Source organism: Phoca vitulina, unplaced genomic scaffold, assembly GCF_004348235.1.
Source record: "Phoca vitulina isolate PV1807 unplaced genomic scaffold, GSC_HSeal_1.0 scaffold2, whole genome shotgun sequence".
NCBI classification, from domain to species: Eukaryota; Metazoa; Chordata; class Mammalia; order Carnivora; family Phocidae; genus Phoca; species Phoca vitulina.
The window spans coordinates 78016579-78040301 of NW_022589705.1; the positions used below are offsets into that span (position 1 = coordinate 78016579).

At 60.7% G+C, this 23723-nt stretch overlaps 1 protein-coding gene across 1 annotated transcript in view; it reads left to right on the top strand.

The window, feature by feature from the left end:
• Window positions 1–21624, top strand: part of SDC3 (syndecan 3) — a 34338-nt gene extending 12714 nt beyond the window's left edge. Inside the window, exons 2-5 of the mRNA XM_032414934.1 lie at window positions 14605–14722; window positions 16376–16989; window positions 18681–18972; window positions 19811–21624. Coding sequence (XP_032270825.1) covers window positions 14605–14722; window positions 16376–16989; window positions 18681–18972; window positions 19811–19977 — 1191 coding nt within the window. The 3' untranslated portion in view covers window positions 19978–21624. The remainder of the gene's footprint in view (window positions 1–14604; window positions 14723–16375; window positions 16990–18680; window positions 18973–19810) is intronic.
• Window positions 21625–23723: the final 2099 nt, after the last annotated feature.

Below are 23723 nucleotides of genomic sequence, written 5' to 3' on the forward strand. Positions count from 1 at the left end.
GGCCTGAGCTGGGCATTGAAGGTGTCAGCACCTGGGCATTGGGAAAGGCGCGGGGACATCTTTGGCTGTCGCAGTAACGGGGTGCGGCTGGCATTTCTGGGGGGGGGAGGTCAGGGCTGCTAAGGGGTTGTAGTGGCATCGGTGCTGAGAAATGCCGTCAGGTCGTGAGGTGTGGCGGGGCTGCTCCTGGTCGGGGGCAGTGTGGATGGCGGCTCAGCGGTGACTGTCCCCGGCACGTGGTGGGAGGGAGGCACAGCCCATAGGGCCCAGGGTGCCGTGCGGGCTGGGTCCCCCCTTCGCCCCCCCGGCCCCGCTGGTGTTTGGGTGGATGTGTGAGGCGTGGTTGTGATAGATGGTGCGCTGGCCCCACTTGGGCTCTGACTGTGACCTCTGCCGGTCGGCGGGCTGACTTCGGGCCGCTCACTGTACCCCTTCTGTGAAGCTGGGTGCTAACCGCCTCACGGCAGAGCAGTTGCCAGGACTGGGGTCTCCTTAGCCCAGAGTGCCGCACGTTGCAGTGCCCAGAGCTGGTAACCAGGGCTGGTAATCCCAGGGGCAGTGGTCATGAGAGGGCTCTGTCACCACTGAGGTGACAGTCGGACCCCTGTCCCCATCCTGGCGTTTGGGGAACAGGACTGGGTCCCAATGTCAGCCCTTCCGAGCTGTCCCATCTTTGAACCCCGCTTCTGCAGCCCAGGCCCTTCTCCTGCAGGTGCTGTGTGCTCCAGGCCTTGGGCCGGACCGTTGGGCCTCATGCAGCCTTCCTTGGGGCCCTGCTCTGGCCTGGGGCGGGGCTGGCCCTGTGGAGCACCCTGCGGGGAGTGGGGCCACGCTGGTGGGACCGGAGGCTGGAGCCTCTGGCGTCCCTGCAGAGGGTCAGCTGAGGGCACAGGTGAGACCCGAAGGAGCTCTGGTCAGGGAAGCTGTCTGTGGTCAAGCGACCTCATCCTTGGGCTGCAGGGCCCTTGGGCGCCAGGGCACTTAGGGTCCTTATATCCCTAGTGGGCATCGGACTCCATCTGAGCTCAGTGGTCAGGGCTCTGCCTTTGGGCAATAGATGGAATGCGGGCTGGGTGGACACGAGGATGTGCTGGACCCAGAGGAGGCTGGGTGGATGGTGTCAGGGGAGGGGACACGGGGCACTGCGGTTTTCTCTGGCACCTTCCACTTCATGCTTGGGACCAAGGGCTGGGGGGGTCCTGGTGGAGCTTTTGGCTTCCCCTCCTTGGGATCCTCCACGGCCCCTGCTGCGCAGTCTGCGCTGTACGGCTCTCTGAGGTCACCCCTTCCCCTCGTAGTGATCAGATGGGGGACCGGAGCCAGGGACAGAGAAGGTGCCGAGATGGTGGACTGGAGCAGGGCGCTGAGTGGGAGCAAGCTTCGTACCTGAGTTCAGCCTGGTGGGGGTGTACGGGGGGTACGGAGCACCTGTCAGACACAGGCCTGGCCCGCAGGACGGATGGGCCGCTGCGTGGAGAGTAGAGCGTGGAAACCAGCGGCCGGGGGCGGGGGGGGGGGGGGTGGGGGCGGCCGGCTGAGATAGGGAGGGGCGGGGGCGGGGGGGCCTGGGGGGGGGGGGCGGGGGGGGGGGGGGGGGGGCAGGGGACAGACGGACTTGTCTTCAGCTTCAGAGGGGCTTTACCACTGGGCCCTGCCCCCTTTCCTGGCAAGGCCACAGACTCACGCCTCTCCCTGAGGGCAACCACGGGCCAGCCACACGGACCGAGGGCACCGCAGAACCCCTGAAGCCTGGAGGGGGGCGCTGGCAGAGACGGGTGGAGAGGGGCCAGCCTGAGTTTGGAGCTGCCTCACCTCTTGGGGTCACTCTGGGCCAGGCCTGCCCCCTCCCAGTGGTCCCACCCGACAAAGTGGCCTTTGATAAGCACAGGGAAGGCAGTCGTGGTGCTGGGCCTCTCCCACTTGCGGTCTGCAGAGTCAATGTTTGCCCTTTTGGACGGGGAGGTAGGGCGGGGGGCTGGGGAAGCTTCACCTGGGGTGTGGTTGGGGGATACGCCATGGGAAGGGAGGTGAACAGGGGGAGAGCTTACCTCCCCTCCATCTGAGTATTTGAGTTTGGGCTCTGCTGTGTGACCCTGGGCAAGTTCCTTACCCTCTCTGAGCTGCAGTCTCACATTCACTCTTTTGTTACCCCCCCCAAACAACAGCTTTATTGAGATTTGACTCACGTACCGTACAATCCACCCATCTAAAGCACCTAATTCGGTGGGTTTTAGTATATTTACAGAGTTGTACAGCCATCCCCAATTTCATACATTTTTCTCACCCCCGAAAGTCTGTCCCTTTTAGCAGTCACTCCCCATCTCCCCCCAGCCCCCCAGCCCTACGCCGTCTCTTCTCCTTTCTTTCTCTGCGGATCTGCCTTGTGCGGTGAGTGCGGGCCGCGTCCACACTGTGGTCTTCTGCGGCTGACTTCTTCCCCCCACTGTAACGTTTCCAGGCTTCGTCCGTGGGGCAGCAGGTGCCGGGACCTCAGGGCTTTCTTTATGGCGTACTATTCCGTTGTGTGGACGTGCCATCTCTTACTTATCTGTCAGCGGATGGACGCCTGGCTCGGTTCCACTTTTTGCCTATCATGAATTAGGCAGCTATGTTGTTGTTTTTTTTTTTAACTTACGTGGACAAATGTTTTCCCTTCCCTCGGATGCACGGCCCGGGCGTAGAGTTCCTGGCTTGTTCGCGACTCTCCGTGTAACCTTTTGCGGAGCTGCCGGGCCCTTTGCCCCCGTGGCCGCCTCACGAGGCTCCAACTACTCCGTCTTCCCCCCCACACCCGTTCTCTTGTGACCCTGGTCACCTTCATTCCTGCATCCATATATCCCTCAGGTATTTATGGAGCATCTATATTTGACAAGCAGGGTGCTCACCGCAAAAGTAGGGGAGAATGGGTCCCTCGAGGAGCTGTTTAGATTCGGCGGCACAAGATCTTTAAAAACCTCTGTGTGTTTAGTGACGGGAGATAAAGATGATCACGGGTAGAAGCTGGGGGTGGTCGGGAATCACAGGGCCCCCTGAGAGCTGAGGAAAAGAGAAAGCAATCTGTGTGTGCTGTGTATGTCAGAGCCCAATGCTTCAGTCCTCAGGACCCTCTGGGCTGTGTTGTCCCATTTGCAGATAGGAAGACTGAGGTTCAGGCCAGGGAGTGGCCCCCAGGTGACCCAGCTGAGAAGTAGCCGGGCTTTGGGCCAAGAACCTGTTTGGATAATCTCATTTCATCTTCCCAGCCCTTTGAGGTTGGTACTGTTATTATGTCCATTTTGTAGGGAGGAAATAAGCTCAGAGAAGGGGAGATACTTGCTCAGGGTCACACAGCTCCAGAGGGCCAGGGCTGGGATCTGGACCCAAGCAGTCTAGCTTTAGAGCCCCTGCTTCCTGCCAGGCCCTGCCTATCTCCCGGGACTCAGGAGAGGAGGGTGAGAGCCCCGCCCTTTCCCCATCAAACCCACAGAGTCTCACAGAGTGTCATCTTGAGCTGGAGGCAAGAGTGGCCCTCGGCGGGCTTCAGGGGGCTCTGCATGTTCTTCCCCCAGTGTTTTGGTCTGATTCCTTGCTCTGTGTCTCACCTTTCCACGTGGGCAGTGGTGCTGGTGGGCCCCCATGGCTCACTCCCCGAGTCTGGCTCGTTCCATCCCTTGAAGTGGATCAGCTCCGAAGCCAGTGGGAGAGCTCAGGGCTGGGGGTGGGGAGTCGCATCTCCGGCACGTGTGAGTTCCTGCTAGGTTATAAATAACCTAGCAAATGGGATGGTGAGGGGGACCACAGCCCGATTCCTCAAGGAGGCTGGGCTTGGACACACACACAGATGGGGACACTTTGGGGGTGTGTGTGTGTGTTGTGCGTCCTCGGGCTGTATGCTGGCACGTGCCTGAGAAGCTTTGGGGAGGGTGTCAGAGCTGTAAGGCTTCCCAGGACAGCTGGAAGGGCTGGGCCTGCCCTGGGCTGATTCCAGGGTCTGTTCAGTGTCCTGGAGGAGGCCTGGGGGCCACCTGGCTTCAGGGGCCCCCCAAGATCAGGCTGAGGATCCCTCTGCCTCTTGGGCTCGCCTTCTTCCTTCCGGTCCTGTGAGCATGAGAACCAGACACAGGGCCCTGGGTCCTCTCTTTGCACCCCCCCAGCCCCTTCCCTACTGCCAGGTCCCATTTCCCTCTGCCCGGCCACCCCTCAGCTCCATCCTGACTCGATTCTCCACCTGAGTTCTCTGTGACCTCTAGCAAGTCGCCTGGCCTGTCTCCGGGGTAAGGAGGATCATTTCACCTGGCTCCTTGTAAGGAGCCTGGCATTCAGCAGGTGCTCGGGAAATGCTCCTTTCCCCCCAACCCAGGCCTGCTTGTAAAGTGGCTGGAATTGTAGGCTCCAGTGGGAGCCTGCTAATCTGCAGGTTTTTGCATATAATTTGCAGAGTCATTTTATGAAAAAAATATGCTGGGATCAGTCTCAGTTTCTCGTCCCTCCTCTCAGCTTTAGCTGGAGTCCTTCCGGCTGGATTTTGGAAGGATCAGAGAGAAGCTTTGTAAAATCCCCTGGTTTTACACATGGGGAGACTGAGGCCAGAGGCCAGAGGCCAGGGCCTCCCGCAGGATCACACAGTGACTGGGGGCAGGAAGGGGGTGCCGTGGGGCTGTTGAGGGTGATCCCATTCCCAGTGATCATTGAACAAATATGGAGGCTGACTGTGTCCCAGAAATATTCTGGGTCTTGGGAACACAGGAGTGGCCTCGGCGGACCCAGTCATCGTCCCCAGGAGCTGTTGCAGGGGGTGATAGACATTAAACGAGAAAGTCAGTAAGCGAATTTTGCAGGCACTAGTGAACTGGGAGACAACCCTGGCGTTGATGGAGTGACTGGGTGTGTTGGGAGGTAATTTGGGTGGATTTAGTGGTCTGGGGTCCGTCTCTGAGGAGCTGAGCTTTGAGTTGGGACACCGTGTTGCGTCCTAGCACCTCCTAACTGCCCAGCCCCGGCTCGGCACATCACAACGGCATCTCTGTGTGGGGAATCATGATCCCCATTTCATAGGAGGGCACACTGAGGCCCCGTGAGGTGAAGGTGCTTGACCAGCGTTCTCTGGAAGCTGGGACTGGAACATCTGACCTCACACCGGGTTGCTCGTCGGAGGTCTGTGGGCCCCAGGAGTGGGCAGGCCCTCACCTTGATTGGTGGCAGGGCTGTTTGCAGAGCCCGGAGACTCAGTCCGAGGCAGCTGCTGGTGAGTCACAGGGTGGTGGGTGGGGCTGCTCACCTGAGCCATCTGTCAGGGGAGGACTTGTCCTTCATTTCTACTCATTCCCGGGCATTCAGTCAATCTGTCCGTCTGTTGGTGTCTGTACAGGACACTGTCAGGGGTGGGGGTGGTGTGGTCCCAGCTGGTGGGGCAGGCTAGTGAGGGCTGGGAGGAGGTGTGCGCTGCGGTACAAAGAGTATGGTCTTGGGGGTTCCGCTGATCCTGGGTTCAAATCTGGCCCCACTGCTGCGTGACTTTGAGCCGGTTGCTTCACCTCTCTGGACTCTGATATGCCCATCTGCGAAATGGGGAGAATAATCCCTCACTGGGAAGATGTCTGTGAGGAGAAGTGAGGCAAGGTGCATATTAGAGAGCCTGGCACATAGTGAGGGCTCCCTCCGTGGTGACTAACTGTTGTTCAGGATAAGGGATGGAATGGCCCCAGGCATCTTCTGGAAAAACACCCAGTGAAATGAGTTATCACATCACAAACTGGGATCGCTGCTTTTAGTCTCAGGGGTTCAGGAATTCCCTGAGCACAGGATCTGGTGTCAATGAAGCCAGGGTTCAAGTCCCCTTCTGGTAGCTTAACAGCCCCGTTCTCATTGTAGATGGGGACAGTAGTGTGCGTCCCAGGGAGACCGAGTGAGTTCAGTGAGATTTGGTAGAAGGGGGGGCCCTTTCAAGTGGGAGCGTGGTTGGTGGCCCCTCTTCCCTGGTAAATGACAAAATGGTGGAGGTAGTCCCCAAGAAGGGCCTTCCTAATTTGGACCAGTCAGGTGGTTGGCACGTGGAGGCCTCCCAGAGGTGGCATGTTTTGAGCTAACTGAGCTTCATGAGGACATACTTGTCCTGCTGATCGTAGGACCCTAAGTTCCTAGAATCGTGCCTGGCACACAGTAGGTGCTTCATAAATCCTGCTTGTAGATCGAGTAGGTGCCGACCAGGGTGGAGGTGGGGAAGAGGGTTCCCCTCAGAGGCAGGGACAGCTTGGGGCAGGCCTGAGAGTGCCCCACCGTCCCCAGCACCGTGAAGGGTTTAGTGTGGGGGGAACAAGAGGGGAGGGTGGGCCGCTGGGGGAGTAGGCTGCTGAGTCTGGAAATGGGGCCTCAGTGGGTAGTCCTGCTTTGAGGCACCAGCTTGGGGACAGGAATAAATGAGCAGTGTGAGTCAGGATGGGCTCTCTGCAGAATGAAGGCGCCCAGGAGTTTCACAGACCAGAGAATGGCAGGGATGGGGGTGCAGAAAGAACGTGCTATTTCTAATCATAAAAGTACTCTGGGGGCGCCTGGATGGCTCGGTCGGTAGAGCGTCCAACTCTTGGTTTCCGCTCAGGGTGGGGGGATGGAACCCCGTGTGGGGCTCTGCGCTCAGTGGGGAGTCTGAGATTCCCTCTGCCCCCCCCCCCCCATAAATACATCTTAAAAAAAAAGTACTCTGAGTTTATCATAGAAAACTTGGAAAATACAGACAGGTCCTGAGAGAAAAAAGTGAAAAACTGTCTGTCATCCCACCACCCAGAGAGTCTCTGGAAAGCTTTAGTAGGATTCAGTGTTAAGAAATTCACTTTGGTGGGGAGTTCGTTAAAGCAGGATCACGTTCTCTATTTTTTTGTCATCTGTTTTCTAAACTTAACGACGATGCTAGCATTAATAGCCAGTGTTTATTGAGCAGTTGGTTAATGTGGGGGAGTCTCCTGTGAACCCGCGAGGTGGATATCATCTTTGTTTTTTGTTTACCAGGAGAACCAGGCCGAGAGAGTTAAGCACCCACCCAAGGTCACCCAGGTATTGAGGGACAGAACCATCTGCACGGTCCTCCCAGCAGCGTGGCTGTACGTCCCGCCTCCTGACAAGCAATGCGTGCATTTCCCCGGGTCCTGAAAGAGTCTTTGCAACAAGTGACAAATGGAAGCCTTCTGTTATCCAGTCATGCCTTTTAATGACCAGATAGAAGAGAGTGTGGGTTTGTGAAAACACAGTTATTGAGAGCTGCATAATATTCCATGTTGTGGTTCTGCCTTAGCTTACTGCACTAGTCCTCTGTTGCTGGGAATGTTGGCGATTTCCGCTCTTTCTCTTATAAATAACACCGCCCTGGATCTCTTCGACCCGAGGACCGGCTGCCTGGCTGGCCCGCGGTGTCGGAATCAGACAGGCCCTTAGAGCACCAAGCTCCACTGTTCGTTTTGCAAATGAGGAAGTATGGAGAAGGAGAAGGGGGCTTGTCTAGCTCGCAGAACCAGGCAGGTCTCAGCAGCAGGGTGCCTCCTGGGCTGGGAGTGGCTCGCTCTCTGCGGGGCCCCCAGGGGGTGTGGATGGGGGGGCAGTGCTGCCCAGGGGCCGGCGGGGTCCGGGGAGGTGGTGGGAGCGTGGGGCTGGGTAGTGGACGAGGCGAGGAGCTGATAGTGGAGTCCGGGCGCGGGGTGGGGAAGGCTCTGCTGCCAGGATGCCCTTGGCTGAGACGGGATGTGCCCACAGGGGTGCGTCCTGCCCTCTGAGAGCTGCCCTCGCGGGAGCCTGGAGCTGGGTGTCTGGAAGAAGGGCGCTGGGAGGGTGTGTCCGTGACAGCGTGTGCCTCTGGGCTTTGCTGACTGTCAAGTTCAGCCTGGGCCTTCTCTGCCGCTCCTCACTCTGCTCCTCCCCCAGGCCCTTCTGCCCTCTGGCACTGGGGCCCTGTGGCCTCTTACCCAGCAGATGCCGCCTTCGTGCCCCTCACCCCTCCAGCAGCAAGCGAATGTGGCGGTTGCTGGATTCCCAGCCAGGGCAGCTGTGGACGGGTGGGGGCTGGGGACCGAGGTGTCCGCCCTTTCCCGGGCCCGGCTCTCCATTGTGTCGCCCCCTTGGCTGTCCCGCTGCCCAGAGCCTGGCCCCGGCCCACATTCCTGCAGTGACGCTCTGGGTCTCCAGGTTGGAGCTGGTGAGCGTGAGGGGCACTGAGTTCTCACAGGACTGAGGGCCTTTTGGGGACAGGGACTGGTGGGGACGGAGCCTGTGGGGATCCAGAGGGCTCTGCTGAAACCACCCTGCTTCCACGAGCTAGTAGTTACGTCACTGTGTGTCTTTGGACAAATCACTTCACTTGCCCAGTGCTGCTGGGCAGGCTCATTCCCCACCGCCCACCCCTCTAATCGGGGGAAGATGCAAGTCTTTCCCCTCTCTGAGCCTCAGTTTTCACATCTGTAAGAAGGAAGAGTGGAACTCAGTGAGCACTCAGGCCTAGTTCAGCCTTGAGATTAAGGACTGAGGTGGGAGACGTGCTGGAGTAAGGCTGACCAATGGGTATTGTATGCCACCTGTGTAATTAGTGTCCCCGTTTAACCCAAGAGAGGCTCAGAGAGGTTAAGTAACTTGCCCGGAGTCACCCAGCAAGTCAGCCGAGACTGTGTGACTCTAAAGCTGGGCTCCCAAGCCCTGCTCACATTGCCTCCAGTCACCAAGAGAGTGGCGCCTGAGTCTGGCTCGCACGGGGAAGGAAGCTTGGGCAGAATTAATTATTCCTGATTTTATTCTTAGCTTTTGCAGCATGATTAGCAGTGCATGGGGGTGCTGGGCTCCTGGCCCCCTGCCAGCTGACCTAATTTGTGTGTCTGTGTCTGTAACCGCCCTTTCTCCCTGCTCATCCAGCCTCTGTTTCTCTCCGCACACTCCCCTGCTGTGTGGCCTTGGCGATGCCTCTTAACCTCTCTGGGCATTAGTAGCCTCGTCTGTAGCGTGGATGTCATCATCCTGATTCTGTTTTCCACCATGAGGATGGTAAGGCTTAAAGGACATAAAATCTTCGGAAAGGATAATAGAAAGATTAGCATATAATTAACAATAATTGCAGCTGTGTTGATTGATTCCGCTCTGCACGTTGGGTCCTGTGCTCAGCCCGTTACCTGTATGATACTATTTGATGCTCATAGCAACTGTAGGAGCTACACACTATTATCAGCGCCCCCATTTTACAGATGAGAAAGCTGAGGTGAGAGATTCAGAGACTTGCCTGATATCCTCCGAGTAGTAAGGGAGGTGCTGATCCATTCTGGCTTAACCTCTATGCTCTCCTGTTTCTCAGAGGAGGCTCACGATGGGGGCGGCAGGTGATAGGAGCTGGGCACGAGTGACCCCAGACTTCTCCTGGTCTGGGTAGGAGGCTCCCTGGCTTTCTCCCTGAACGCACGCCCTGCACTCGGAGCGAGTGGCTGCAGACGTGAGGAGACATCCCCAAAGTCCACCTGATTTGGGTCCCTCACCCTGCCTAGCTGCTCTGAGACTTTGGAGAGGATTGGGTGGGCGTGAGTCGTGGTGAGGGGGGCCCTCTGATCACCGTGGGAGCCTGTGGTGCCTCTTCCGGGGAGCTGTGGGTCAAGATGGGGTGGCATCGAGGAAAAATGGCAGGGGTGTGGCAGCCCTGGGAAGGGGGCCGTGTCTCTCCCCAGTGCTGTGTGTGTGTGTGTGTACCCACAAGGAAAGCGTGCATGGTGCGTGTGCGTGTGCGTGCGTGTGTGTGTGTGTGTGTGTGTGTAGGAGACTGAGGGGTGCGGGTGTTAGGGGCCTGCTGGTGGGCATCTGGGAGCGGGGCATAGGATGATGCAGTGGGTCCTCTTCGGAGCACATGGCTGGAGTGGGGTCTGGGAGCACAAGGTGTGTTTGCTGTGCGCTAGCGTGTGGGGACAGTGCCCGGACATTGGTGTGTGTGGAGGGCTGGGTGGGGGGTTCTGGACAGCGGTGGGGGGTTCCGAGCTGAGGCCGCACAGGGAGGGAGTGGGGTGTGGGGCACAGGCGGAGGCTGAGCCGTGGGCTGGGGAGCCCAGAGCTTCCCCCGCCGCTCCCGTTGGGCTCCCAGCTCTCTGGGACGGGCGGTGGCAGGAAGCCGGAGAGTCGGGGGCTTGTACCTCCCGTCGGTGCGGTGGGTGTGGGGCGCGCGAGCGAGAGCGGGGGTCATGTACAGCCGTGAGGTCTGTGTCCCTGCCGTGGGGAACGTGTGCAGGGATGTGTGATTTAGGGAGCATGCTTGGGCGTGGGGAGGGGTTGGCGTGTGCCCTGGGTGAGGTGGGAGCCACCCTGTGGTTAGAACGTGCCGAAGCCCGTGGGGGGTGCGTTGTCTACGAGCTGAGGTGGCGCGCGGGTTGGGGCCAGGGAACGTTGCTCAGGACTGTGTGTGTGCTAGGGTCTCTGTGTATAGCTGCGTGTCTCTGGGGCACGGCGGGGGGTGTGTGCATGAGGACGCGGCCCGGACTGCCTGCTTGCTGCAGTGTGTGGGGGTGTTAGGCGTGTGGATGGGTTTATCAAACAGGGGCGGTGTGGGAGTTTCCCTGGAGGTGGGGCGCAGTGAGGGGCAGGGGCAGGCCACAGGGTCCTGGGGCCTTCGGATTCAGTGCTCCTTTAAGGAATGGCCGGGATAATTATGCTAATTATGCATGGAATTATGCAAATAGAGAGGTCGTTTGGGGGTCGGAGGCGAAGGCTGTTGTCACCATCCTCCTCTGGCACTTTGTGACTTGGGAGGCTTTCCCTGCCCCCATCTCTCCTCTCGGCTCCTCTTGGTCCCCTGGGAGCTGCAACCCCCCAGCACCCCTGCAGTGTTCCTGGGAGGCCCTGCTGAGCCCCTGCCCCCCAGCTGGCCCAGGGAGGGGTCAGGCTGGCCCTCAGCTGGCCCAGGGGGGAGGGCTGGGCAAGATGGCATCCTGTACCCCACCCCCCACCCCACAGGTGTCCCCCTGGTTAAGCTTTCCGGCGGGGGGAGTTCAGGGGTGACTAGGCTGTTGACCATCCCTCCTTCCATCTCATCTGGAGGCCGCTTATTATTCAGAAAGGATGTTCTCTTGGATGCAGGTTTGGAAAATCACTGAGGTGGCCCCTTCCCCAGCTTTGTCTGATGAGCATGAGGCTAAATTAAGATGTGAGAGAGTTCTCTCCCTCTGCCTCCCACTCTCGCCTTCTCTGCTTTCTCTCCCTCACCGAGTCCTCCCTGCGCTGCTCCCGCCCCATCCCCCCTGTGCCCCTCTGACCCCTGGCTTCCCTCTGCCCTGCGTCTCTGCTCTCCCCCCCCTCCCTGGCATCCTCTCTGTTCTTCCATGATCTTTCCCTCTCCTGCCCCCACCACATCTCTGTGGGGAGCTGGAGCTCCTGGTCCTTAGCATGGAGGAGATGGTCGCCATGGTAACGGTTGTCATGTCGATGGCTACTGAGCTAGGGATGAATAGTATCTAGGTGAGAGCTACCTGAGTGGAGGCTGATGGGTTCACAGGAGGCCCCATGCTTGTCTCTGAGCCTCAGAGCTGCACAGTGTGTACCCCCACCCTGTGCCTGCCCCCCTCCCCGTGCATGCGCCTGTTTGTACCCAAAGGCACGCCAACACGAGATGCCTCTCTCTGGCTGCCTTGTGTGTATCAGGGTGTGTCTCTGTATGTTCTTTCTCTGTCTCTGGACGTGTCATTTCAAGAGTCTGTGGCTTTGGGGGGAATCTTTGGATTCGTGCAGGCCCTTCCAGGAGCTGATCGTTAAGGGCTGTTGTATGGCAGGGGCCACTGAGGAATCATGTGGATTCCCTATTTTGGCCCCCACATTTATTCCAGTTTGGGGGTCTCCAGGGACCTCAGACTTCTTAGAACCCCTCCTCCCAGCTAGAGGTCTTTCAGCTACTCCCTGGCCTTTCTGGAAGGATGGAAACACCGTGAAGGTGACATCGCCCACAAATGGGAGTCTGATCACTGGTCCCTGCTCAGTCCCCATCCTGCTGTGTGGCCCTGAGCAGGAATTGCCCATCTCTGGCTCCTGGCTGCTTGCCTGAGAACTGCACAGAACATCTCCAAGGGACTCCAGCTTGGCTGGTGGTGCAGGGAGCCTTCCATCTCCTTCGTCTGGGGTCCTGGGATTTGCTCTTCTGGGCAGTGGGGGCAGAGATGGGGGCTGGGGCAAGTCGGATGAGAGCCGCTCTGAGCTCCTGGAATGTCTAAAACCGAGAAAGACCCAGCAATTAGTCACGGGAGCAATTACACTCATTGTTCCACTCCATGACTCACTGGTAGCAAGTAAATACTGATTAATTCATTACTTGGCGTGTGTGTATGGGGGGGGGGGGGGGGGGGGGGGGGGGGGGCGGGGGGAATCTCCTGGCTCACTGCCCTGGCCTTTTGCCCTGGCTGGTCTGCGTAGGGCTGTGGAGCATGTGGTCGGGGCTGAGGCAGGAAGCCAGGTTTGGGGGCCTCACCCTAGCTGTGTGTGAACCCCAGAAGGGGGCCCGTCGGGTGGGTGGGATTGTGAGAGGCTGAGCACTGCACGCGGCACTGACCCGGTCCCCCTCCTGCTCACACACCTTTCATGGATCCCCACGTTGGGCAGACGGTGCGGATGCTTGGACTCTTCCTCAGATCAGTGCTCACCATCTTCTGACGTGCGGTCAGGATGAAAAGTAACCCATTTCCAGGATGAAGTTGTCGGCACGTCACCGAGAGCCTCCTGTGATGGGGCTTCCCGGGCTGCAGCTCCAGGCTGCCCCTACTCCGCCCCTGCCCCAGGAATTAGTCCCATCTTCCAGCTCAACTGTTCCTTAATAGATACTTCCTGAATACCTACTATGTGCCAGGCAAGGTCCTGCCTCTGTCCTTCAAGGTGTAGTTTGGTGGGGTGGGCAGTCACCGAGTGGGGACACACGCAAGCGGCGGTGGTAGGTGCACATTCAGAAGCACAGGATCCTCTGAAAGATCAGAGCAGGGGGGCTTCTCGGCAGAAGTGAAAGGGGCGTCAAGGTCGGCTGGCCAAAAGTTGGAGGATGTGGGGCTGGGAAGGAAGAGTGTTCTGGGTGGAGGGAACAGCATAAGTGACAAGAGAGATCAGGCACATTCCAGGAACGGAGAGCCGCCAGCGGGGCTGGAACCCAGCAAGTGGAGGGGTGCAGAGGGACCCTGGGTGAGAGCCCAGGCTGCACCTCCCCACCTCGGAGCCTGTGCTTGCTCCCTTCCTTCTGCTGGAGATGCCTTTCTCTCTCTTCACTTGTTTCAGCCCCAAGTGCTAGTCCTCTGGATCTGGGCCCCAGGCGTCCATCTCCCTTTGCTTGGGAAAGCTCTCAGGGGCAGGGATTGGCTTGGCCCAGCCTGGAGCCAGGGTCAAAGGTGTGGCAGGGGGTGGGGCCAAGCCTGCCCCTGCGGGTGGGGGGTGCCCCCCTGCCTTGCTTGCCTTTGTGCTGGCTCTCACTGCAGGATTGCCGTTGGGAGGGACACCCCCCGCTCCGGGAAGAGTCTTAGGCCAGGTGAGCTGGACCCTCGAGAAGCCGCTCTTACCCCTTCTGACCCTGTTGAAGTGGAAACGGCCTTCAGGCCCTCAGCTAACTCAGGCATTAAGATGCTTTGTGGGGAGGTGGGCCAACTTCCTGTTTGGGGGAAGACCCAGGGCCAGGGCTAGAGCCTACACTCCCTACTCTCCCCCCCGCCCCCAGCCACTCTTACCCAAGGTACTTCCCTCCGAAAGCCCCAAATCTCCCCAAACCCCATGTCTGTCTGATGGGACTAACTACACAGCCTTTGGGATTGCGGGGTCAGAAACTTTGGGTCCCGGGCAGGGTCTGAATCTCATTGCGTCACGTGCTGTCTGGTGACCGGGGGCGGCTGCATGGGCCTCAGCTCCCTCCTCTGCGGAATGGGGGCCCCGCCTCTGTTCTTGTCTGTGACAGGCACTTTGAGGGTGGGTCTGATGACAGCGGCCACACCGAGAGTCACGCTATCCTGTGTGCAACAGGCGCTCGGCACCGCACGTGTGTTAGCCCACTGCGTGCGCACAGCCACGTTAGCCCACTGCGTGCTCACAGCCACGTTAGCCCACTGCGTGCTCACACCCACGTTAGCCCACTGCGTGCGCACAGCCACGTTAGCCCACTGCGTGCGCACAGCCACGTTAGCCCACTGCGTGCGCACAGCCACGTTAGCCCACTGCGTGCGCACAGCCACATTAGCCCACTGAGTGCTCACAGCACCCCAAGAAGGCAGGCACTCTTTGCTTATGGGTAATGAGTAAACAGGCAGGGAGAGACTAAGTAATTCACTCCAGGTCACACATGCAGTTAAGTGCTGGAGGCCAGACTCAAAGCCAGCGTTCTGGCTCTAAGCCCAGCTCTGCCACCTAGCAGTTCTGATCAGGGCATGGGGGAGTGGCCTGGTCCGTAGGGGTGGCCGTCAGGCAGGAAGATGGGGCTGCTACCCTGGCCCCCGGGTGGGTGGGAAGTGATAATCAGGCCCGCCCTGGCTCTGTTTGCCCACGTGGTGGCCATACCCGATGCTGTCCCTCATTGTCACTTGGCCCATGAGCATGTCTGTTGTCACTCTGGGCCCATCCGGGCTGCTGGCCTCAGGTGCTGAGCTCTGTGCTCGACTCTGTCCTCCCCAGGCTCAGCGCTGGCGCAGCGAGAACTTCGAGAGGCCCGTGGATCTCGAGGGCTCTGGGGATGACGACTCCTTCCCCGATGATGAGCTGGATGACCTCTACTCAGGGTCGGGCTCAGGCTGTGAGTACCTCGCCTCTCCTCTCCCCTGTGTGTGGGCAATCCTGTCTGCCTCCAGGGGCCCACGCAGGCTCGCTTCCACGGTGGGGTGAGGGGCGGGGGAGGTCAGGCAAGGGAGGCTCCTGGACCGCGAGCACCGGAAGGGCAGACCACCCTCCTGGGACTGGAACCAGGGCCTTGAGACCTCAGAGCTCGGGACCCCCTGCTCCCCACGGTTCTGTCTGTGAGCACTGCTCGTGTCTCCCTGCAGACTTCCCGCCCCTGGCAGGGAACACGACACTCCTCAGTAACCCAGGGGACAGTACTGCCCTGACCTCTTGCAGGGACTTAGTAGCCACGTCTGGGTTGAGTGGCATATCCTCGGTGAGATCATTTGGCTGACTCGGCTTGGGTCAGGGGGCCCCCTCCCGTCCAATCAGCAGTAGCCCAGGGCAGGTTCCGGGAGCCATGGAAAGGGGCAGATGCCGCCACTGTGCCTGGGACAGCCTGGTTCCGTGGGAAAGGCCTGGGAAAGGCCAGCAGAGTGGTGCAAAGTGAGGGAGGTGCCCTGAGTTTGAATCCCAGCTTTGCCACGTAACAGCTATACCTCCTTCAGCCACTCCCTCTCTCTCAGGCCCTGTATTCTCACTTGGGAATGATGAGACCAAATATGTCCTCTTAGAGCCTCTGGAAGTCTTCAGCACAAGATGTCAGGGTCTAGAACAGAGAAGGAGCTCGAAAAACGGTAGTAAAAAGGGCTGTGTGCTCAGGGCACCTGGCTGGCTCAGTCAGTAGAGTAGGCGACTCTTGATCCGGGGGTTGTGAGTTTGAGCCCCACATTGGGTCTGTGCTGAGATTGGGCCCAAGGAGGGGACAAGATGGTCTGATGGGATGGTAGGAGATTGGGTGCCATGGCCCTGGCCTCCCATGGTCCCCTGCCTTGAGTCTCCCTGCTTTAGCTTACTCCATGTAAGCCTCTTGCAAGTTAATCTTCGTAAAATCCATCTCTGCTGGGTCATGTCTCTCCTCCTGAACCTTCCTGGCTGCTTGCCACCCCTCCTCTCTCTGCCTGGTCAGGCGCCCCTTCTCTCTCTCTGTCTCTCCTCATTTCCTCCCGGGCCCCTTCACGTGTCCTGGCTCAGAGGCGGCCAGGTTGCTCCAGCATTCCCTATAGGAAGGGCTCCTTCCCGTCCTTGCTGTCTCCCTGTGGCCTGTGCCCCTGGGGGGAGCTCTGAATGTGCCCGCCACCACGTGCTCATGGTAGGGGGTACCCAGGTCTGACTTTTCCTAGAATGCCACTCCCCTGCTTGCCCCCAGCCTTTAGCAAGGGCTGAAAACCCTGTAGGGCTTTAGTGGACATTGCCGGGGTTCAACCTGCCAGAAGGTCCAGGCGGTGTGGTCTGGAATAATCACAGAAGACTTCCTGGAAGAGGTGCCCCCCTAGAAGAAATTTTGGCTAAGCAGAGAGGACTTAGGGAACAGCCACCAGCCACCAGCCGACTGGTAACCTTTGGCCAGGCTTTACCTTCCTTCTTTCCCTCATCTTGTCCTGGGAAAATTGTGCAGAGTGAGGGTTGGAAGCCCCCCCTCTTCTTGATGGCCATTCCTTACCTGGGGCCCTCACGCCCCGCATAATCACCCAGCTCCCTAGCTCTCTCCTCTCCCCCGCCCCCTCAGACTTCGAGCAGGAGTCGGGCATCGAGACGGCCATGCGATTCAGCCCGGATGTGGCCATGGCAGTGTCGACCACACCCGCAGTGCTGCCCACCGTGGACATCCAGCCTGTGGGCACCCCGTTGGAAGAGCTCCCCTCTGAGCACCCCACCCCGGAGCCGGCCACCAGCCCCCCCGTGGTGACAGAGGTCCCAGGAGAGCCCAGCCAGAGAACCACCACCATCCCCACTCCCATGGCTACCACTGCCGCCACGACTGCGGAGGCCTTGACTATGGCCACGGTGCCTGCCACGGTGGCCACCGCTGCCCCCAGCCTCCCCGCGGCCCCCCCTTCCACGGCCACCCCCTCCGTCATAAGGACCACCGGCGTGCAGAGGCTTCTGCCTCTTCCACTGACCACGGCAGCCACGGCCCGGGCCAGCACCCCAGCAGCGCCCTCACCTCCCACCACGGTGGCCGTCTTGGACACAGAGGCCCCAACGCCCAGGATGGGCAGCACAGCTACCTCCAGGCCAAGGGCCCTTCCCAGGCCAGCCACCACCCAGGAGGCTGACGTCCCCGAGAAGAGCACCTTGCCCCTGGGGACCACTGCCCCTGGACCCACGGAGGTGGCTCAGGTGAGCAGGTGGGGAGAGGAGGGTGGGTCAGGGCCTGGGGGAGGGAGGATGCAGCCGGGCAGGAGGGCCTGAGGACCGGGAGGGTCTGGGGACGGAGAGGGTGAGAGACGCATGAGGCCGGAGGGCCGAGTCTGGGAGTAAGGCCCAGGATGAGGACAGTGGTCGAGGTGGCCGGGGATGGAAGGGAGACCGGGATGCTGGGACAAGATATGGATGGGGAAGGGAGTGGGTGAAGCGTGGCGGCGGGGGCGGGGCCAGGGGCTTGGGAGACGGGCACCGCGGCGGGGAGTTCTGCCACCGCCTTTGGGAGCCTCGGGACCTCAGGAGTCACTGGTCCTCACTGGACATCCATTTCCTCGTCTGCGAGGGGGAGGAAATAATAGGATGCGAACCGTAGTGTGGTGGGAATTGTCCAGTGCCTGGAACAGTGCCTGGCAGCGGTAAACCAACCAGAAGTTTCCCTACTGTCATTGTCACCCCCGTCGCCATCGTTGTTAGTCTGAAGGTGACTGAGAGGGAGGCTGCGGGAGAGGAGAACCCGCAGCTCACGCGTGCGGCCTGCTGCCCGGGGAGGGGGGGAGCATGCCATCCCTCAGCCCGCACCCGCCACTTGGGGAGGCGCTGCCTCTTCGTCCTGCGACAGAGGGGGCTTGGCCGGCGACGGCTGGTCAGGGTCCGAGCCCTGCAGTTGGCTCCGGAGGCCAGGGACGCACGCGCATGTGTGTGTGTGTGTGTAGGGCTTAGGGGTGAGGGGTGGAGGGTTGAAGAAGGTGAAGATGTCAGGGAGGCAGGGGATGCATGGGATCAAGGAAATGGGAGAAGCAGCCGGGTCCCTGCTGGGCATGCTGGGCGAGGGGGCAGGTAGCAGCACTGATTGGGGTACTGAAGCCCTTTGCCGCCCGCCTCACGGACGAGGGCCGTCGGGGCGGAGCTGCCGCAGGTCAGGGCCAGCCCCGGCCGGATGCAGGCCCTGCCCTCAGCTACCCTGAGCCGCCGGGGCCGCCTCGTGTCTCATGGTTGTCAGCCAGGCGGGAAGGGTATGGAGAGCAGGACGCCAGGCACAGCATCCGAGCCCTGGGCCCCCATCCACGCGGTGGGAGCCCCCGGGCTGGCCTCCCGGACACACCTCCAGGGGGCATGATGCTCTGTGGGTGTGCTCTTGGAGTGACCCCCAGGCCGAGGGACTCCCGTCTGCCTCAGGTGCGTGGACGGCGGACCAGTCTGCATCGAGCAGCCCCCAGCCAGCAATTTGGCAGCAGTCTCCCAAAGATGATCACTAAGGCAGCTAGAGAGAGAGGGGACAGAGGCGGGCTGGGGACAGGATGGAGCCCGGGAGAAGAGAGGCAGGGTAGTGTGGTGGTCAAAGACACAGCCACTGGAGCTGGGGAGATTGGGATTCTAGTCCTGCCTCCACCACTTCCTAGCTGTGTGTCCTTGGCAAGTTGCTTCACCTCTCTGAGCCTGTTACCAGCTCTGTAAGTCAGGGGCAATGATATTTCCTTCCTGGGGACGTCGTGAGGGTCAAATGCCCGTCACGTGTTTTAGCGCCATGCCGGACATGTAGCAGGTGCTTCCTAAGTGTCAGACCCACTGGGGAAGGGGGGTTAGGTGGGGGGCAAGGGGGGTGGGCTGCCCCACGGCAAGAGGTGCGGGCAGGCCTGGCTCCTGGGCTCATGCCACCCTCCCCACAGACCCCAACTCCGGAGTCCGTCCTGACCACGATCCGGGATGAGCCCGAGGTGCCCGTGAGCGGGGGGCCCAGCGGGGACTTTGAGCTGCCAGAGGAGGAGACCACACAGCCAGACACAGCCAATGAGGTGGTGGCCGTGGGCGGGGCTGCAGCCAAGCCGTCACCTCCGCCTGGGACGCTGCCCAAGGGTGTGCGCCCAGGCCCCGGCCTCCTGGACAATGCCATCGACTCAGGCAGCTCGGCTGCTCAGCTGCCTCAGAAAAGCATCCTGGAGCGGAAGGAGGTGCTCGTAGGTGAGGCTTGGGGCCCGGGAGGAGCCAGAGTGAGGCAGCGGTTGGACCTCAGTTTGACCTCTAGGAACCCAAGAAGAGGTCAGGGCGTGGGTTTCTAGGAGCCTCATTTCCTAGGAGGGAAAGCTGGGGCCTCAACACCCAGACCTGCCCTCTGGTTCCTCCTCTGACCTTCCCCTGTCCCAGGGTCTGACCCTGACACCTGCTTCCCTGGGCCATGCTGGTCAACCCTTCCGGGACCTCAGCCCCTGGACCCTAACCTCTGACCGCATCCTTTGGCTTGACCTGCCCCCAGCCTTCATGCCCTGAGGACCTGCGTTGGCTGCCTCTCCCGAAGAGTCTCTGGACTCGTGGTCCAGACCCTGCTCCCCACTCAGGAGCAGTGTGGCCTCAGGCAGGCCCTTCAGCTCTCCAGGCTCCCTTCTCCTCATCTGTAGAATGGGGATGGCCATTTTGCACTTCACCCGTCCTCAATGCACATCTGCTCATAAGTTAACTCTTTTTTAAGTAAGCTCTAGGCCCTTCCATAGTTGGGATGTGTTGTAGTTCCGCTGACACAGTTTTTTGCTTTCCTAATGTCTATGAGACGTCGGAGCGTCTTCCGACTGGTGGCATCTTACACCCCCTTAGAGTGTGTGTGGGCGTCTGTGAGTGTGGGTCAGGCACCCAGAAGGGAGCCAGGCCCTGGCGAGGGGCTGTGAAGGCCGGCCGGGGCTGGGGGTGTTCGAGTTGACTTCACTCCACCCCCCGCCCCAGATTCAAGACTCTCAGCCCCCTGCCCAGGCTCTAAGCTCATCCCACCCTGTCTTTAGCCCGTGACCTCTGCCTTCTTCTTCCACAGCTGTGATTGTAGGCGGGGTGGTGGGCGCCCTGTTCGCTGCCTTCCTGGTCACGTTACTCATCTACCGCATGAAGAAGAAGGATGAGGGAAGCTACACACTGGAGGAGCCCAAGCAGGCGAGCGTCACGTACCAGAAGCCTGACAAGCAGGAGGAGTTCTACGCCTAGAGGAGCCACAGTGCCTCCCGTAGCTCAGCATCACCCCTCTGCCTAGCCCCCGGCCCGGCCTCACCAGCCCTGGCCTGGGACTGGGCCTGGAAGGGAGCCTGGCCCCAGTTCATCTCTGCCCGCCCTCCCAAGGTCTGCCCAGACTGCCAGCCTCACACAGACCTTGCCTGAGGGACGGGGGCGCTGCCATCTGCCCTCGGCTGTGCCCTTATGAGCTCATCTCTTGTTCCCCCCCCACCCCACCCCACCCCGCGCTGTGCTCTCCCCGCAATCAGCCAGCTTCGGGGCCTCATGTCAGACGGACAGGAGGAAGGAGGCTGCGCATTGGCTGCTGGGAGAAGGGGTGGGGCTTGACATGGGCTTGAGCCCCACCCTGGCCCCAGTCTCCTCCTGGAGCTAGAGAGGCCCTCCGGCTGGTTTCCAGGACAAGCGTTGGGCAGGCTGAGCCCTCAAAATCACCGAGACACTGCAGCCTCTCGCCACTGTCCCAGGGCCCCTCTCTGCCCGGGACAGAGGGTACCTGTTGCTGCCAGCCTGGTCTGTCCTGGCCTCTCTGGGGCTGTGGGGTCGTTCTCCCCTCACCCCTGCCCCGTGCACCCCGTGCACACGGACCACAGGCCTCCGCCTCATCCCCTTCTGCCCCTAAGGAACTGACTTCCTGAGAGTGCCCTGGGGGCCACTGGCGAGGCGGGGCGGGGCTGCTCGGACCTCCCTCTTGCTAGTGGGCTCTGCCCAGACACCATCTCCCACGCGGTCACACATCACGTCACACACAGAGAAGCACGCAACGACAGAAGCATACACAGTCCTGACCAGCCAGCCGGTGCAGACCTGTCCCAGACACACACATTCTTCCAAAGATGCTGAGTCTCACGGGTTTCTCACGGCCCCCCAGTGCTTATGACCATGCGAGTCACCAGACATCATTGCCTGATGGTGACGGTGCGGCCTGCCCCTCTCTCTGCCCCCCCACCCCTCCACGTACACTGTGGCACCACGCATGTTGTCTCCAGCTTTCAGGCTCACTGGAGACAGTGGAGTCAAGCTGGAACAGTCAGCCCATATTGGGTCCCCTGAGTTGCCCTGTCACACTCAGTCCCTCCCCACGACGCCAACACCACCCGCATTGCCAGTGACCCCGGCACGTCAGATACAATCCCACGTGGATGCACAATCTCCCCCCCTCCCCCCAACACACAGCCCCGCACTCACACTGGAGAATAGGTGGGGGCACTTACTTGCCTTTCCCGGAATAAAGTGTGGCCCGGAGGGGATGTTGCCACGAGCCCCCCGGGGCATTGCACACCGGGGAGGCCTGCTTCCCTCCCCTCTGTCGCTCGCCAGGGGGTTGGTCCGGTTGGTCCAGGGCCAGCCCCTCACTAGCTAGGAGCCTTGCTGAGGAAGGCAGGCTGGTTCCTGGAATGCGGCCCCAGGCTGGGGAGGGGGTTTGGGTCTCCCAGGACTGCAAGCCCTGGGCGGGGAGGGGCATGTGGCCTGGCTCCTGGTCTCCCTGTGTCCCCCTTCTGCTCTGAGCTAGGGGCCGACTCTGCCTCCCAGGACACAAGTCCCCAAAGTGCCTGCGAGGGTGGGCCCTGCCGCCCGGGGCCTCCTGCACCCTCTCCCTCCCCCCCCCCACCTGGCCCCCCCAGGCCCCCCCCGGTCCCCCCCTGGGCCCCCCCCCCCCCGTGGACACTGACCCACTCATTGGCCAAACCACCTGATGGTTCTCCTGGATGCAGCTGGATGGACCTGCAGCTGGGAGCAGCCCGTCCCGACACAGGGCTCCAAGCCAGGAGCTGAGAGCGGGTGGGGGTGGGGGTGCCGCAGGCCTCAGCCCGCCTCCCCCCTTCTTTGTTACCCTTGCAAGGGGGGCTGCTTCTGTAGATATTTTAAATGTGGGGCCACAAATCTCCTTTGGGGAGGGTGTGCTTGGTGGGGGCTCCTGAAGCCACGGGATGTGGTCTGAGTTGTGCTTGGCTGGTGCTCACACCCCACCCCTCACCTTCAACCCAGATTAAAGTCAGGAACCCAGCTCTTATTTCTGTTCCCTTTTCAAGACTCCCTGGCAGCCGCCTTCTGCAGGGGGGAGGGGGAGGGAGGCCTGAGGTGGTGAGGGCGAGCTTCTGGGGAACTTCACCCCCTGTCTTTTCTATTATCCTACTTCCAGGCCAGGGCTCCATCTTTTAGACTCAGTGTCCCCCTGGGTAGGGCCTGGAAGCTTGTGAGGAACCCAGCCTTTGAAGGGGGCAGGAGTGAGGGGAGGCTCCCTGGGCCTACGATCTGTTGAAGGAGAGGTGACCTGGCCTCGGTTGTCCCTGGAGCAGAAGGGCTGGGGTAGGGGGAGACCAAAGGCCCGGCCTCCCTCCACCCTGCTCCCTGGCGGGCTGCTCTCTTGGGGCCAGCAGCTCTGGTGACAAGGCCTGGGCAGGCCGAGGCTGAGAAGCCAGGGAGCATGGAGGAGAGAGGACACAAACCCAGGGATGGTGGGCCCAGGGTTGGAGACCCCAACAGAGGCCAGGGCCCATGGTGGGGTAGGGCCCGGCAAGGATGGGTGAGCTGGGCTTGGTCTGGCTGTAATGGGCTTGGGGTGGCCTGCGTGGGTCTAGCCGGGCCCCAGCAGGCCTGACTCCCCACATCCTGAGGGCTGGCTTCTAGCCTGGGGCTTGGGGCTTTGCCTCCTGGCACGGGCCTCCTCTCTCTGTCCTTTGCATTTGAGAGAAGAGGCCGAGGGCCTTGTTCATGGAGCCCTGGACCTGAGACAAAGGCCCAGGCTTTGTCCGCATGAAACTGAACACAGTCTGACTAGTCCAAATCCCCTCCGGCCAGCCCAGCTCGGCAGGGCGGGCCAAGACCGAGGTCGGTTAAAAGGACGAGCTGGAGCTGTCCTAGGTGCAATGTGGGTGCGGGGCTCTCACCCAGCCTGGGCGCGATGTGTCTGGTCACACCCGAGTGTGCCCGGGGAGGGCGCCCTGCAGGGCCCTGGCATTTTCTGGAAGCAGGGCCAGTTCCAAAGGGGAGGGAGCTTGTGTGGCTTGAGAACCTCTCTGAGAACCAGGGAGGGCAGCTGGGGCCTCAGGAGGTGGGGTTTGGCCCCCCCCACACACTCTGGCTGTGACTTTTTAGAACCCAGGCTCTGTCTCCCTAGGAGGCCCGAGGGGGGACGTCTCCTGAAAGGTTTGTCCCCTTGAGCCCTGGAGGTGGATGGGTGGTAACTAGGGCTGGATGAGGCAGGTCTGCGGGCAGTGGCTTGGGGTGCTCAGGCCAGACCCCGCTGGGGTCGGCAAAGCCATCTGTCCGGGCCTCCGGGCTGGAGCCCTGGGCACAGGAAGCAGACCCATCTCTGCCTCTCGGGCGGGGCAGGAGTGGCCACCACCTCCTCGGCTCTCCTGAATTTCTCCGGACAGCCCCCACCCTGGACTTGCTTCCTCAGGCCTCCTGCCTGTAAATAGAAGCCCACGGCCTGTACAGATTTACGGAGATGCCGAGACCGGGTCCTGGGGTTGCCATCTAAGGGCTGATGGTTCCAGCATCCCCCAGGTGCCCACCTGGCAGCTCCGCGCACCCAGCCCCAGCGTGGCAAATACATGTAAATATTTTTCGTAGGCAGTGTGGCTCCAGAGAGCCCCCTGAAGACAGTGTCCCTCCTGTGCGTCCTTTCTCTTGTACAGAGCCCTCCGAGAACCCGGCCTGGGGTGGCTGGGAATTTGTCCTTCCCTCCCCCAGGCCTTCCCTGCCCTTTCTCTCCC